This window comes from Anopheles stephensi, chromosome 3 (assembly GCF_013141755.1).
Source record: "Anopheles stephensi strain Indian chromosome 3, UCI_ANSTEP_V1.0, whole genome shotgun sequence".
In the NCBI taxonomy this organism is placed as follows: Eukaryota; Metazoa; Arthropoda; class Insecta; order Diptera; family Culicidae; genus Anopheles; species Anopheles stephensi.
In genome coordinates, this window is record NC_050203.1 from 20,936,310 (window position 1) to 20,951,848 (window position 15,539).

A 15,539-nucleotide genomic window follows, 5' to 3' on the forward strand; every position below is an offset into this window, starting at 1 on the left:
TCATTTTTATATTTTTTAACATGAAAATTAGCCAAACAAGTAGCGAATAGCGCACAAAAACTCAAATCTATTGCTCCATTAGCACACCCTATGTGCAATGTTTATGTTGCACGAATGTAAACAACGCTTGACATTTGTCCACGTACGTCACTTTTCCTGCGGGCGTATTTTCATTCGCAAATTGTTTTCATAACAGTTTCACAGTGCATCTGGCAAATTCCGCAAAATCACCCTCTAATTATGGGAGATAAATCGGGCAATCCCTACGATATGGATGGTTCATCCTTCGACGCGGATCGATACCTACAGAAACTGCTTAAAGTATATAGCCCCCCGAGTGTACATTGCTTCTCTCCATACGCCCAGTTCTTACCTTCCGTTTTCGTCCCTCCCCTGTTCCAGGAATGTTCCCTCAAGCAAATCATGGACACCGAGGCAGCAATCGTGCGCCAAACGCAAACCCTGCACAGCGACATGCAAACGCTCGTCTACGAAAACTACAACAAATTCATCTCCGCCACCGACACCATCCGCAAGATGAAGACCGACTTCAAGTCGATGGAAACGGAAATGAACCTCCTGATGGCCAACATGAACTCAATCACCGAGTTTAGCGAACGGATTACGGACACACTGCAAGAAACCCGCTCCCAGCTAACGCGTCTCTCCGGCAAGCATCAGCTGCTGAAGAAGCTACAGTTTCTATCCTCCCTGCCAGCGAAGCTGAAGACGCTTATAGAGGAAGAGAATTACCAGCAAGCGGTGCAGGAGTATTCACACGCCCAGAAAGTATTACAACAGTACGGCCAGCAGCCATCCTTCCAGGGCATACAGGAGGACTGTATTAAGATACTGGACGAGCTGAAAGAGCGGCTGAAGGGAGAGTTCCGGCAAACGGGCAAATCGGCCCAATCGCTTACGGAAATCGGTGAACTGTTGCTTCAGCTTGGCGAACGACCATCGACCCTCGCAAAGGAAATGCTCGAGTGTGCCTCGAAGCGGCTCCACGAACAGATCGTTGTCCTGCAGGATCAAACCGATCGCGATATGATCGAGTTTATAGACCTGGGCATCGAGGGATTCCTGAAGGACCTAACGCTCGTGATCAGCTCTTACAACGACATGTTCCTGACGAAGCACCTCGAGCAGGAAGCGGACGATTTCGAGCAATCGGCCCGGGTCGATCTGAACGCGTTCGTGAACCGTAACGTGGACGAATATCTCGCGCTGGTACAGGACCGGGCCGAGCTGGAAATCGGGCACGGCGATTCGCAGATCATTCTGCGCGGACTCGATCGGCTCCACCGCCGGATGACCGCCATGAGAACGCTGTGCCGTGCGGTCGATATGAGCAAATCGGGCATCGACATTATCGTGAACGCGGCCCAACAACTCTGCCAAACGCATATGCGCTCGCTGAAGGACCATTTTGCGGACAGCCTTAGCTCGGTGCGGTTAGCACTGGTTTCGGCCTCCAACAACACAACCACCACCCCGGGTGGATCGTCCGCTTCGTCCGCTTCCCAGGCGGGTGGTGGACAGGGCAGTGCAAGTGGCGGCGGCGGTGGTGGTGGTGGTGGTGCTGGCAGCACAACCACACCCGGATCGACTGCCGGACTTCGGGAGCTAATCTCCAACCTTTACATCTCCACCATCGAGAAGGTGAAAGGATTGATGCAGGATTTGCTCATCTTCCTGCAGCCCGAATGGTCTTTCAACCTGAAAGGTGACCCGAAGGGTGTCCAATGCATTGAGGGAATCCGGGAAAATCTGCTCGTCGCTTTCCTGCGCCACTTTTGCACCACGGTCAACGGGTACGGGAATGTTAATTCGACCGCACCACCAACCCTGCTGCTGGTGCTTTCGAAGGTATGCCTCGAGATGGATCGGGCCGGCGTCCATTCGCTTACCTCGCTGGTCGACGAGCTGTACCAGCTGGATGCCGAACGGAGCGGTTCGCTCGTGCACGAATCCGAACTCTGCACGGAAATGCGTGACTCTGCCCAGCTGCTGCTCGACTCGTACGTACGCCTGCAAGGGCTTCACCTCTCGCAAATGCTGCGGAAAAGCGTGGAAACGCGCGACTGGCTCAACTGCCTGGAGCCACGCTCGGTCCGTGCCGTTATGAAGCGTGTCGTGGAGGAAATATCGGCCATCGAGGTTGTGCTCGGCGAGCTGTACGATAGCAGCGTGTCCGCGCACGGCGGTGGATCGCGCACGACCGCCAGCAGTGATTCGAGCCGCAAGACACACTTCAGCATTGCCGCCTCGAAACAATCGCAGTTCCGGTCGACCTGGTCCACGTACACGCCACAGTCGCAGCTGGACAGCAGCTTCGTGTCGAACATGCAGCGGCTGTTTTCGGAAAAGATTGAAATCTTTGCGCCGGTCGAGTTTTCCAAGGTGTCCATCATCACGGGCATCATCAAGATCTGCCTGAAGACGCTGCTGGAGTGTGTGCGGTTGCGCACGTTCAGCCGGTACGGGTTGCAGCAGATACAGGTGGATGCGCACTATCTGCAGATGAACCTGTGGCGGTTCGTTAGTGATGAGAAGTAAGTTTGTTGGGAGTTTGAGAAGATTACAATGAACCCTTTTAAAAACCATTTTGAATTTCCGTTTCAGCTTAATACATGTGCTGCTGGATGAAATCCTCGGCTCGGCTGTGCTGCGCTGTCTCGAGCCCATCCTGATGGAGCCCAATGCGGTGGAAATTATCTGCGAAAGAAACTAATCGACAGCCATCGTCCATCTGGTGGTGGTGGTGGTGGTTGTAGCTTTATTTGTAACCAATTCATTCCAACTATTCAAGTGAGAACGGTATCGTTGTTCTTTTCCATGGCTGTATGTGTGTAAAATAAAGCAATTATTTAAATGCTTGTAACTTATGCGAGGAGATCAATGAACTATAAACTTTGCAAATAGTTTAGCTCTTGTTAGAATGGTATTGACCATAACGAGCAACATCACATGTCAGGTGAAGAGGGATGAAAATCTCTTAAAACTTCTCTTGCTTCCTTGGAGGAACAGGAAAAAGCGAACCAAGGATCTGTACTAGAGAGATCTGCCTCTTCCCCAAAGAAACCTTTCCTCGAACCGACCAATGCCTCGGAGTTGCAAACTTTGAGCACCATTTATGTTGGTTTTCACGTAAAGTTGCTCAGAAACAGAAGCTTCACAAAAAAGGGAGCAAACCCTCGAAGGTCCAAATCATCAAGATGGACCAACAGCGGTCCCGTAATTAGGAGTGGATTTGAAAATAAGTGATCGACTGATTTTTTATAGACGGTCATGGTATCATGCTACTTGTTTAAGAATTCTTCTTGTCGCAATCAGTCATTCTCTCAGTCGTGACAGCGCCACACGCGCCGTAGATATAGACTCTGGTCTAAGTTTCCTGAAATACGTATAAGAACTATAAGGGGAAGAGATAGTCGGAAACTATCAGAGAGGATTCCGAAACGGAAAATTAACCACTGACCTGCTCTTCACGATGCGGCAAATCTTGGAGAAGATGGCGGGGCAGCAGCTCCACTCCTACCATCTCTTCATTGATTTTAAAGCCGCCTGTGACAGCATAGCCATGGGTAAAACTGTACGACGCAATGAGCTCTTTTGGAATCCCGGCCAAGCTTACCAGGCTTGTAAGAAATGACAATGGCCAGCATCACATGGCAGGTGAAGGTGGATGGAAAACTCTCAGGGCCCTTTGCTACCACCAAGGGCCTGCGCCAGGGAGATGGGCTTGCCTGTCTCCTCTTCAATCTGGCGATAGAGAGAGCCATCCGTGTGACTCGGAGGTGGAAACTTCGGGGACCATCTTCTACAAGTCAATCCAGATCCTGGCATACGCTGATGACATAGACATCATTGGTTTGAGGCTCTCCTATGTAGCAGAAGCTTATCAAAGGATCGAGCGTGCGGCACAGAACCTCGGGTTGGAGATTAACGAGGCGCAAACCAAAATGATGGTGGCACCATCAGCGGCCGTGCCCTGCTAACTAACACTGATTTACGCAGGGGTGATGTACAAATAGGTGACCGCACCTTCGAAGTCAACCAAAACTTAACCCCTCAGCCCACCGACAACAACATTGATGTTGAGTTACGGGTGCTGGCTGCCAACCGGTCATACTACAGCCTGAGGAAACTTCTCCACTCTAAATATCTATCGCGGCGGACGAAGCTGGGACTGTACAGAACATTTATAGTCCCAGTACTCACATACGCCTCTGAGACATGGACTCTGTCCAAAACTGACGAAGCCCTCTTAGCCGCGTTCGAGAGGATGATGCTCAGAAGGGTGTTTGACTCCATATGTGTGAAAGGACAATGGAGGAGCCGCTACAATGACGATCTCTACAAGCTGTACGTTGATCTCACCCTTGTGCAGCGAATTAGACTCGCCAGGCGGCCGGTGGGCTGGTCACGTCATGAGAATGACACCGGACGACCCAGCCCGTAAAGTCCTTTTAGGCCGTCCACAAGGACAGAGGAGGCGTGGTAGGCCCAAATTGAGATGGAGTGATGGCGTTGATGCGTCCGCCAGAACGGCCGGGATAACGGATTGGCAGACGACGGCGCTGAACCGTGAGCGGTATCGAGGATGTTGCAGCAGGCCAAGACCGCAAAGCGGTTGTAGCGCTTGATAAGTAAGTCTGTTTCTGAGAAACTTTACGTGAAAACCAACATAAATGGTGCTCAAAGTTTGCAACTCCGAGGCATTGGTCGGTTCGAGGAAAGGTAGAGAGGAAGAGGCAGATCTCTCTGGTACAGATCCTTGGTTCGCTTTTTCCTGTTCCTCCAAGGAAGCAAGAGAAGTTACAAGAGATTTTCATCCACCTTCACCTGGCATGTGATGTTGGTCATTGTCATTCGTACAAGCCTGGTAAGCTTGGCCGGGATTCCAAAAGAGCTCATTGCGTCGTACAGTTTTACCCCTGGCTATGCTGTCACAGGCGGCTTTAAAATCAATGAAGAGATGGTAGGAGTGGAGCTGTTGTTCCGCCATCTTCTCCAAGATTTGCCGCATCGTGAAGATCTGGTCAGTGGTTGATTTTCCGTTTCGGAATCCTCTCTGATAGTTTCCGACTATCTCTTCAACAGAAGCTTCACAAAAAAGGGTACAAACCCTCGAAGGTCCAAATCATAAAGATGGACCAACAACGGTTCCGTAATTAGGAGTGGATTTGAAAATAAGTGATGGTACATATGATTTTTTATAGACGGTCATGGTATCATGCTACTTGTTTAAGAATTCTTCTTGTCGCAACAGTCATTCTCTCAGTCGTGACAGCCCACACGCGCCGTAGATATAGACTCTGGTCTAAGCTTCCTGAAATACTTAGAAGAACTACAAGAGGAAGCTGCTTTGAAGAATGTATTGCCACGAATGTGATGAAGGACTATCCAACTTGAAAGACATAAATATTTTGCGGCGAATCAGGTTCGATAGGCTCCGGTGATCTCTGATCGTGAGGATCTATCATCAGGGTTTGATGAGTTGAAGATCGAGTACTTAGATCAAGTACTCGAGGATAGCAAAATAACGAACGAACGAGGCGAACGAGGAAAATGAGCTAATGATTAGTTCTGCTTACAGACAGCTTCTCTACTACAAACTCAGGATGTCTTCACCTGCCATTTGAGACTCAACTCATTTCGGATGTTTGTCACCGTCGCACGAAAAACACCAAACCGAGGCCTCATCAATCGTATTAATTTTGCTGGATTTTCTTATTTCCACAGTTTCTTATTCGCTTTATATAATACAAATGTATGTACAGTACAATCACATTAATCTTTAATTTGTTGTTTAATTTGTTGTTTTACCTCTCTCTGCATCATCTTCTTTTGTTTTCCTGCCGCGCTCACGGGGTTTTTCCCCACATCCACACACCACATGTGGGTGTTTGCATTGCAGCCCGCGGTTTCCCATCTTGTATTTTACATTCTTTCAACGTGGAGGAGGCGGAAGTGGATCATCCCCACATCCTTCCTCCCTAGGTATATATATCGACAAAAAGCCTTCCACCGCGTAGCTCGGCCTTCCTTTCTCGCTGTGTGTAGTAGCGTTGTTTTGTTGTAATTCTTATCGTTCAAATTTTCCCCCCTTTTCCCACTCAACAAATTCTGCTTTTGCCTTTTCTAAAAAACAAACAAACCATTTCACCAGACACCACCGCGAAAATCGCACGTGTGTGTTGCGCGCGCGGTTCGTAATTCACAACTCTTCATTTTTCGTTCCTATCGTTTTCACCTTTGCTTCCTTTTTTTTTGCTTATCGTGTGTTATGTGCCCGTTAATGTGTGTGTGTGTGTGTCGCCGCGGGTTTTGAGTATATCATATATTTACGAATTTTATGCATTTTTCTCCTCTTCGCTTTGTTTTCTTTTTCTTTTTGTTTCACTACACTACACTATCCACATATTTGTCAACTTCCAACTTGTAATTTAACTATTGTTTGTGTGTTTGTGTTTTTTGCATGTTTCTCGTTTGTTTGTCACACTTTCTATTTTGTGTGTTTACCACCTCTCACGCCGGTGGTAGTGTTTGTATGATCCTTAGCTGTGTTTTTCTTTTAACTTTTTTTCCTCCAATGTGTGTGTGTGTGTGTGGGGAGGAGAGTTTAGTGTTTTTCTTTTTCCCGCATTTTGTGCGGTCTCAATTTGGCGCATCCGGAAGGAATTGGTTTACGTTACGTTTTTTCCCCTCTTCTTTTTGATTACTTATTATGTTCACTCTCTATCAGTGGTCTCCTTATCGTTCCTTTCGATTTTTCTTTGTTTGTTGTATGTTTGAAAATTGTGTTTCTAGCTTCTTCTTCTTCTTCCTCTTCCATCTCATCCAGTATCACAACAATCGATTCGATAGCCGTACTAGCGCCCACGCTCATCACAACATGTGACTGTGCCTGAAGAACCAAGAAAAAAGGGAGAACTATAGGAATTGAAAATGTTCATCGTTTTTATCAACGAAATTCAGAAAACAAAAGGGATATTTAATAGCTGCTCTTTCCTCTCTCTCTTTCTCTTTCCTAAACCGGAACTTCAAATGTTGAGAGCACATTTCCTCGTACCGGAGTAAGCCATGACACTTACTACTACTGCCAAACTGTCAATTTTTCCTGCATGTTCCAGTTACCAAGGAAACACAATAACACACCGCACCGCGGGCAAGAGGTTTTCCCACCGTTACCCTTCAAAAGTGAAGCTTTCTAAGCTCCTCCATTGTCCCAAACTTCAACAATGCAGTGTGGGGAAGAGAAGAGTACTTATACTGGTGCATTTAGAGTTAGATTAGGCTTTTAAAGGGTTTAAATTCGACAGATCCACTTTCGACAATATGTTTGCTGTGGTTTTGTTTTGTGTTGGCTGGTGCACACGTGTGAGTATCAGTGATTGTTAAGAGTTTTGATTTCGATCTCTGCTTGATCGGCTTTGCTCCTCCACCAAACTCTCGTTGTTGGTCTCTTTAACCCCCCCCCCCCCCCACCCCCCTTGAAAACCCGCACTACCAGTTAGAATTTCCACTTCCCTCCCCCCTTCATCGCATTCGTGTGCATCACAATCAATTGCAATTTGTTTGTTTGTATGTGTGTGTGTGTACTTTAATGTCATTAAATCACAAAAAGTGTGGAAGTCGAGTCAGCAACATCGAATGACTTCCGTGTGTGAGGATGATTAGTAAATGGCAAACAGTTCACCCTCCGACGTGTTTCTGTGGCGCAAATATTAAGCCAGGAAAGAGAGGAAACACTTATTTAAAAAAAAAGCGTCTTACACACACACACAAGACACGACAACTAATCTTATGGTGCGATGTGCGCGATCATCATCGACGTAGGCCACGCGCGGCTACTAACCCAATAAACACACAGTGTAATACCGCTCGAGTAAGCCTTGGAATAGAGTCGCCCTGCTTTCGCTTGTCCCTACCAATCAACCGTTGTTCAAATCATATTATCAACTCTAGCTTTTCCTTGTTTGCACATGCGTGTGTGTGTGTTGTGTGTGTGTTTCTCGTTTGTATTTGTGTAGATGTATGTGTAAAAATTATGCATTTCCGTTTTTTTTTGCTGTTTTCTCTCTCTTTCTCTCTCGCAATCCTTCCTTTCCCGTAACATAATTCTTGGCGTACATATGCCTAGCGCTAACTATTATACGTTGGTTTACACTAGAAGGGTTTGTTTGTTTTGTTTTTCTCTCCATAAATGTCCTGCCCAATTATCTTGTACTGTTCCCGCACACCATCATCATAACATCGCATCCTCCACGTTCTTGATCACACCGGAAAAAAATAGCTTATCACTAATACAACTTAGATTACGAATTAATGTGTGTTTTGTTTGTTTTTCTTGTATGTGTGTGTGTTTTTTAGCTTCTTACACCATAAGCCATTCGCACAACGCCGTCTAACGGCCAAAACACAATGTACGGAGCCGGCACAAAAACACTTACGTACGAAACTGAGAACCAACAACAAATGCGCATTTTTTAAAGAGGTATTTGACAAACAATAAATCCTGGGATAAACTACGGTAAAACGGTTAGTTTTCTTATCCCCCCATCCAGCAATCTCTCACTCACACCGTTTCATCATGGTCGCGCGCACACACACTCACTCGTCGCACAGGGCTATAAAATAGATTATCCACTAACAAAAAATCCGATATATGCAAATTCTCCTCCCGTTACTACACCACTACCACTACTACTACAAACACTAAAACACACATCTTGGACGCATACATATACGAGATACAACGCGCATCCTTTTTCACTTCGAGTGTGTGTGTCTGTTGTCCCCTACTATTTACTCCCCTGTGTTGCTTAGTAATTTCCTTTGTATTTGTGTGTGTGTGTGTGTTTTTGAGTGATTTTTCAGTGTGGAGTTGGATCTTTTCACCTTCCCCCTTACACACGCTTCTAACTGTTGTGCCTTCGTTTTAGTTTCCACACATTCCTTCCCCCTATAGCCTTTGGTTTGGTGCGTACCTCAACACACGGTTCGTATCCTGGTTCACTAATCACTGAGAGAGGTGTTTTGTAGTCACACACACACACACGCGCGCACTGGGGGATAGAATTTCCATATTCTTCCTTTTCTAGGTTAGTTTTCGTTTTCGCGTTTCACATCACAGATGCGCGTGTTTGTTTTGTATCTCTGTGCCCACAACTACCACTACGACTACTACTACTACTACTACTGCCCTAAGATCACCACGTTTCGCTTTTGTTTCTTCTGCTTGTTATTGTTTTTGTTTTTTCTTTCTTTATCCATTACTGCTGTATATATATATAGCTATACGTTTACTTGTAATTATTATTTTTATAATTATTACTTCGTTATCGTTATTATTATTATTATTTGTTGCTGTTGTTAATATTAGTATTTTTAATAGTAAATTTGTACATGTTTCACATGCTACGCTTTCACATTGACCGATTGGATTTCGTTACTATTAGTTACCAGAGCTTTTCTCTTGCCTTACGCACTCGCCTCATAGGGTGTTGTTTTTTTGTTTTGTAGGTTTGTTTTTCCCTTTTCTTTTGCCAAAACTTTTCCTTCATTTGCCTTAGTGTGCCGTTGCTTTGCACACGCCTTTTTGCACTGCTGCCCTTTTGTGAACGTTAAAAACATTTTCCTGCTCTCTCTCTCTGTAGTGGTCTCTTCTATGGGGTGTTGGTTTGACTTGTTCCTGTGTATGTGTGAAGGGGAGGCTACATTAACAACACTGGGGCGTTAATCTTCACTTGCTAACTGCTAACTACCACATAAAGGGGTTTGTGTATTTTATGTGTAATGTTTGTACGATATATAAGCAGTGTTCGCTTACAAAACGGAGCTCTCTCGCGGATAGCAAGCCTACCGGAGGGGCAAAAAACACACACACACACACGCGCGCAGGGAAAGGAGAATTTAAGCGCTTCACTACATTTGATTGTAATTGTTTCCTTGCGTATTTTACTGTAGGCTAACACGTGGCGTATTGTATGGAGGTGGTGAGAAGCTGTGTGTATGTGTGCGCTCGATTGATGATGGAAGGTGTGTGTGCGCGTGTGTTTTCCAAATTCTAACGACTAGACGAACATGCACCACAATTTTATATCTCGTACCTATAGTTATTATATGAGAAGACCGACTGTTTCACTGTACGAATTCTGTGTGTGGGTATGTGTGTGATCTCATTTTGACCGATCGAAGCGATCGAAGCGATCGACAACGACACTTTTCTATTCTGTTTAGATTACATTTTCACGGGGTGGTTTTTTGTTTGTACCTTTTTGCAACAAGCTGTGTGACACGTAGCCGTCTCTCGTCAGGACGAACAAAAATGGATGACTGTGTGTGTGTGTGTTTTGCTTGCAGTATTGTTTTGCACTACTTTTCCAAGCGATGTGTGATAATGTTAAGAGTGAGTGAATCTATCAACTTTATCTTTTAATGCAAGGGATTTTCCTCTCGTCTGCTCTGCGTTTTGTTATGCTGAATTTGCGCACACTGCTGTTCTACTCCAGTTTTAGGATTAATTTGTTATGTCTGTCTGTGTGTGAGTGCTTCCGTTTGTTTATATGCATTATCTAATTTAATTCCCAATTTGTTTTTGTACCAACCTCTACTACTCAACATACACACGCATGCCCCGCACAACAATGTTTGTAATGGATAGCGTTTACGTGGTTTTTTGGGTACTTCCCAAATGGAGCTTTTAACTATCGCACAATCATCAGGCAAAGGGAAAAAGGGAACAAATTTTCTTGGTCGATCGTGTGTGTGTGTGTATTCTGGTTCTGGCGTTTGGTGTTATCGATCGATCGCATTCATAATGCGCCCTTCCTTTTTTTTTAGCAATCACAACTAAAAGTTTCATTTTCATATACTTTTTTCCTCGTGCTACTTTTATGTGCTAATTTGTGTGTTCTTCTATCTCTTTCAGCAAGAAAAACCAAAACCGGGGGCATTACACACAATATTTGATTTTTGATTTTTCGTACCACTTCCGCCCTATACTGGTAAGCAATATTGCCCTTACGTCGGATGATCCTAGTGTCGCACACACACACAATTAGAGTTCGATCGTTTTTTGCTTTGTATTGTTTTGTTATTGGTCTGTCTCATCATTGTAACGGGTTTTGCACAAAATGCTTTCCTTCCTCGCTCTTCTTGGTCGCTCCTCCACTGTAAACTCCAATCCTCCCCCCCCGCACGACGACCTCGTTATATGTATATATCTATCTATATACACATACACATGCAGCATGTACAGCAGAGCGTGGGCACACGTATATTTGTGTATATTCATTTGTTTGTTTGTTTCTTCAGAAAGAACGGCCAGGATTGTTTGTGTGTGTGTGTGTGAGTGTGTGTATATATATATAATATATATCTATGTATATATATCTATCTGTAATGAACGCTTATACGATAGTTTAACACAGTTACGCAATATTTGTATTTTTGATTCCTAAACATTCAGAGACAAAACCTCTAAAATATTATTCCACGACCATTCTTTCTTCACACTCGCGCACACACACACACACACACACTCATACCCATTCACCTACACTTCATTACAAATATTCCACAGATTTTTAATGTTGTTTTGCCAGAGACTCGGTTCTCCGGTCCGGTGAGCAGCCGTCGTAAATTATTTGGCCGCGTTTTTTGTTGTACCCCGCACCCCCCACCCCCCTTCCCCTCGTCATCGGTACACATACATGTTTCCATCCAGATCTGTCTTGCTGGTTGGTTGCTGGTGGGTATGTGTGTGTGTTATCGCAGAAACAGAAACAAAACCTTAACACCACCATTCGCACATTCTCTTGTCACGTGTGTGTGTGTGGTTGGGTTTGTGTGCTTTCCTTTTGCTAAAACTTTTGAACAACGATCCAAAATGCCCCCAAGGAAAACATAAAAACTTTGTACCGCTTCCTGCTGTCCGCGTGATGACCTTATCCCGCGTCGCGTGGCTAGAGCGAGATTGATCGGTTACTAAAAATAAGGATAATATAAATGAGCTTAATCGGTACCACCTATTACAAAACGTACGAGCCACGCGCGCGTAATCTGCACACCATCGGATCGTATTTTTCTTCTTACATACGCCGCTGGCTCGTTTTATCACCCCAACGCTTTTCTCTCCCATCGCGTGATCCTGCGATCTATCTTTCTCCGCCAGCATAATCATCATCAACACACTGAGCTTTCTTCGTTCTATCGCCGTCTTTTTATCACCCGTTTCTATATGTGTGTGTGTGTGTGGTGGTTTTCCTAGTTTCCTTGCTGTCCTTGCTGCTCTTTGTTCTGCCACCACTACCAACCACCCACCATCGTTCCTGCCGCCGTTTAACGCTCAACTAACTCATGGAGTTTATAACTACTATTCACGATTCACGTAAAAGACCAACAAACCAACGCGCTTTATTCCAACACTTCCCGTGTGCGAACGGAGGAAACTGCTAAAATATAGTTCTAAACGTAAACCATCCGCCCTCCCTTCTGAAGGCTTCCTTTTTAATCGCGATCCTCCTATTCGATGATCCTTGAAATCAAGCAATACCAACCGAACGCATCATCCCCCCGTAAAAGCAACAATCTCTCTAGTTATAGATTGTAGAGTACAGTATAGTACATTTTCAAACGCGGATCGAACAGGACGAGTTTAGGAATCGTCCAAAAATCCTCCAAAACGCTAAGGTAAAGCGGATCCTTCACTAGGATCTTACAGTGGAAAGTTCATTGCGATTGAGAGCTTTCGATCGCAGCTAATGCAAATAAAAAATTACAATGATCACCTAAACACACAGTTTAAGTATCGATTTTGCACCTTAATTTCGCAACCACAGGGGGGTTTTGCTTTACCCGACTGATGGGGGGCGGCCCTGCTAATTATTAATAGTTTAAAATGAATTACTCGTTAATCTCAAATTTAACTGCCACATTCGTAACAACAACAAAAAAAACACCCCGAAGAACAGAGCGCACGCGCGTGTGTGTGGGTAATATTTGCGAATTTGTGACAAAATAATAAAACGAAAATAATTATAAAAGCTATCAGCAAAGAGCGCGCAAAAATCAATATTTGCACACACAGCAACAATCGTGTCGCCCGTGCTTCTTCTTCTTCTTCTTCTTGCTTCTTGCCCTTCGATCACACATACATACATGCACACAGACGTACATATATAAATCGAAACAGCGAAAAAGAAAAAGAAAAAACAATTTAAAAATGAAGCATAAAACAGTTTACCTGACTAAAACGTTCCTTCTGCTTTCTCCTCTCTCTCTCGTGGTGGTGTGTTCCCGAACCTTCTTCTTCTTATTGCATTTGCCTTACCTACTTATGTGTGTGGGGGGGGGGGTGTGAGGTTTAATAACTGAATAGTAGTAGTACCCGAGTAAACGAAAACAATCCTAGCCAACAGCAACCTCTCATGATCTCATCTTAGGCGGCAAACGAAGTCATCCCAGGCCATGCCTGTCCCTGCGTTTGCTGCCGGGAGGAGGACGAAGAAGACGCCGAGGAGGAACCCCCCGTTTGTCCACTTCCACCACCACCACCACCACCACTGCTGCTGCCACCGCTTCCTCCCCCACTGCCACTCGTCGTCGGTAGGTTCGGTGCGAACGCCGGATACTTGAGCGTCGTCTGCAGCAGATCGTTGTGCTCCTCGAGCGAGTTGGTCGCGTAATGCACCACGAGCGATTTGAGCGAATCGTAGATAAAGTACGGTTCCGCAAACCCGTACCCACGCTCCGTCTGGTGGATGATGCAATGGTTCACCCGGCCGTCGCACGCGATCGACAGCGCGTAGTGGCCGGCATTGCGCGCCCGTATCAGGAACGTACCGGTCGGCCTGTTGGCCAGCTTTTTCTCCGCATCCTGGCGCGTGTACCGCTCCCGCAGCCAGGTCGTTTCGTCCAGGTGCGGTAAGTCCTGCGTCGAGTCCGGGTTCGTCGCCGACAGGTACCCATCCTTCAGGATCTGCTTGATCTGGGCGTCCGTGATCGCTTGGCGCTTGAGCGCCTCCAGATACTGGTCCTTCTGCTTGCTAAGGTTCAAAATTTCCGGCTTCAGCTTCATCGCTTCCCGCTGCAGCTCCCTCATCCGCTCCCGTTCCCGCTCCATATCCTCGTCCAGATTCTTTTTGCACTTGCGCAACTCTTCCAGCCGGCTCTCGATCAGCGACCGGTTCTGGGCCAGGCTGCGCTTTTCGTGCGGCTGTGCCTCCGTTTCGTACCGTGCCTGCGTTTGCAGCTGATCGTTAAACAGCTTGTCCGCCTCGATGAACGCTTCCTGCGCCTGCTTCCGCAGCTCGACGTGCGACTGCGTTTGGTTGAACGCTTCGAGCGTCGATTCGCGCATGTTCTGCAGATCGGTTAGCTTCTGTACCGTTTCGTAAAAGTTTTGCGCCAGCTGGTGGATGTCGCTTGCGGTAGGGTAAAGGCTTTCGTCCTCGAACCGCGAAACCGGGTACAGCAAACTAATGTCCAGGATCGTGTTGTACTCCTTGAGCGTGGTAGTCCGGAACTCGTTGATCATGCCGACCAAGCTCTCGAACGTGCAGTCCTGCGTGAACCCGTACTTGCCGTTTTTGTGGTAAATCTTGATCGGCCGATCCGTACCGTCCTTCTTCAGCACGAGCGTATACTCGCCCGCATCGTTGATCGCGTCCCGCACCAGGAACGACCCATCCTGCGCATCCATCATCTTTTCCTTCGCCACATCGCGCGATATCTTGCCCCAGTACCATTCGGCATCGCGCAGCTCCTGCGGTGTGTCCGGATCGGTGACCAGCGGTGCACTACCGGCCAACAGCATCCCCGCTCCGCCCGCTCCCGTCGAAGCGCTCGTTGTTCCGGTTGGCTGTTGCGCGGCGGGTCGGCCAAAATCGATTTCGTTTATCGATCCGCCCTCCGGTGATGCTATGATGGATTTTTTCGCCATCCCGGGCCCGGTCAGGCCGCTGCCGGGGCCGCTTGTGCGGGACGTCTTTCGCGGTGGAACGGCCGGTATGGAAAGGAACTCGGGCAGCGCTTCGTTCCAGTCCAGTTTGTACATAAGTATCTCCAATACCCGCAAATGGTTCTTTATGTTGCTCACGAAAAGCCTACCCAAGCAGAGTGTGTGTGAGAGAGAGAGAGAGAGAGAGAGAGAGAGGTGCATCAAATCATTATAGGCATGGTTGGCAAACACTCCCAGCGAAAGTGCCGTAACTACTTACACAATCCTCTCCCACGCCGGGCGCATTAATATATGGCACCAGTTTTGCAACAGCATCGTCGGCTGTTGCTTGTTTCCGCGCATAAACTGCAACCGGCAGATACGGATCAGATGCCGCATGAAGTAGTGCAACGTTTTGTTGTGATGTGGTGCCATGTCCTGTATGATCGCCTTCATCCGCTCGACCGCCTGCGTGTCATCGAGCACTAAGATGGAAGAAAAAGCAAATGTACGTTATTTAGGACGCCGCCAGAGAGAGAGAGAGAGAGAGAGAGAGAGAGAGAGAGAGAGAGATGCTTCACTAAAGCTT

General features: G+C 46.6%; 2 protein-coding genes across 3 annotated transcripts in view; one reads left to right on the top strand and one right to left on the bottom strand.

The window, feature by feature from the left end:
- Positions 1-112: 112 nt before the first annotated feature.
- LOC118512834 (vacuolar protein sorting-associated protein 51 homolog) lies at positions 113-2,888 on the top strand. The gene is made up of 3 exons (XM_036057885.1): positions 113-321; positions 403-2,555; positions 2,626-2,888. The coding sequence occupies exons 1-3, from the start codon at positions 241-243 to the stop codon at positions 2,732-2,734; spliced, it is 2,343 nt and encodes a 780-aa protein (XP_035913778.1). The 5' UTR covers positions 113-240; the 3' UTR covers positions 2,735-2,888.
- Positions 2,889-5,712: 2,824 nt separating this feature from the next.
- Positions 5,713-15,539, bottom strand: part of LOC118512835 — a 38,464-nt gene continuing 28,637 nt past the window's right edge. For both annotated transcript variants that reach the window (XM_036057887.1, XM_036057886.1), the window contains 2 exons: positions 15,231-15,435; positions 5,713-15,116 (listed from right to left, as the gene is read on the bottom strand). In XM_036057887.1, coding sequence (XP_035913780.1) covers positions 13,451-15,116; positions 15,231-15,435 — 1,871 coding nt within the window. In that variant the 3' untranslated portion in view covers positions 5,713-13,450. The remainder of the gene's footprint in view (positions 15,117-15,230; positions 15,436-15,539) is intronic.

Excerpts from the sequence above, each read along its gene's own strand:
- LOC118512834 (XM_036057885.1), top strand. The coding sequence starts at position 241 with ATGGGAGATAAATCGGGCAATCCCTACGATATGGATGGTTCATCCTTC. Across the intron at positions 322-402 it reads ACCTACAGAAACTGCTTAAA|GAATGTTCCCTCAAGCAAAT; the intron begins GTATATAGCCCC and ends CCCCTGTTCCAG. Across the intron at positions 2,556-2,625 it reads CGGTTCGTTAGTGATGAGAA|CTTAATACATGTGCTGCTGG; the intron begins GTAAGTTTGTTG and ends TTTCCGTTTCAG.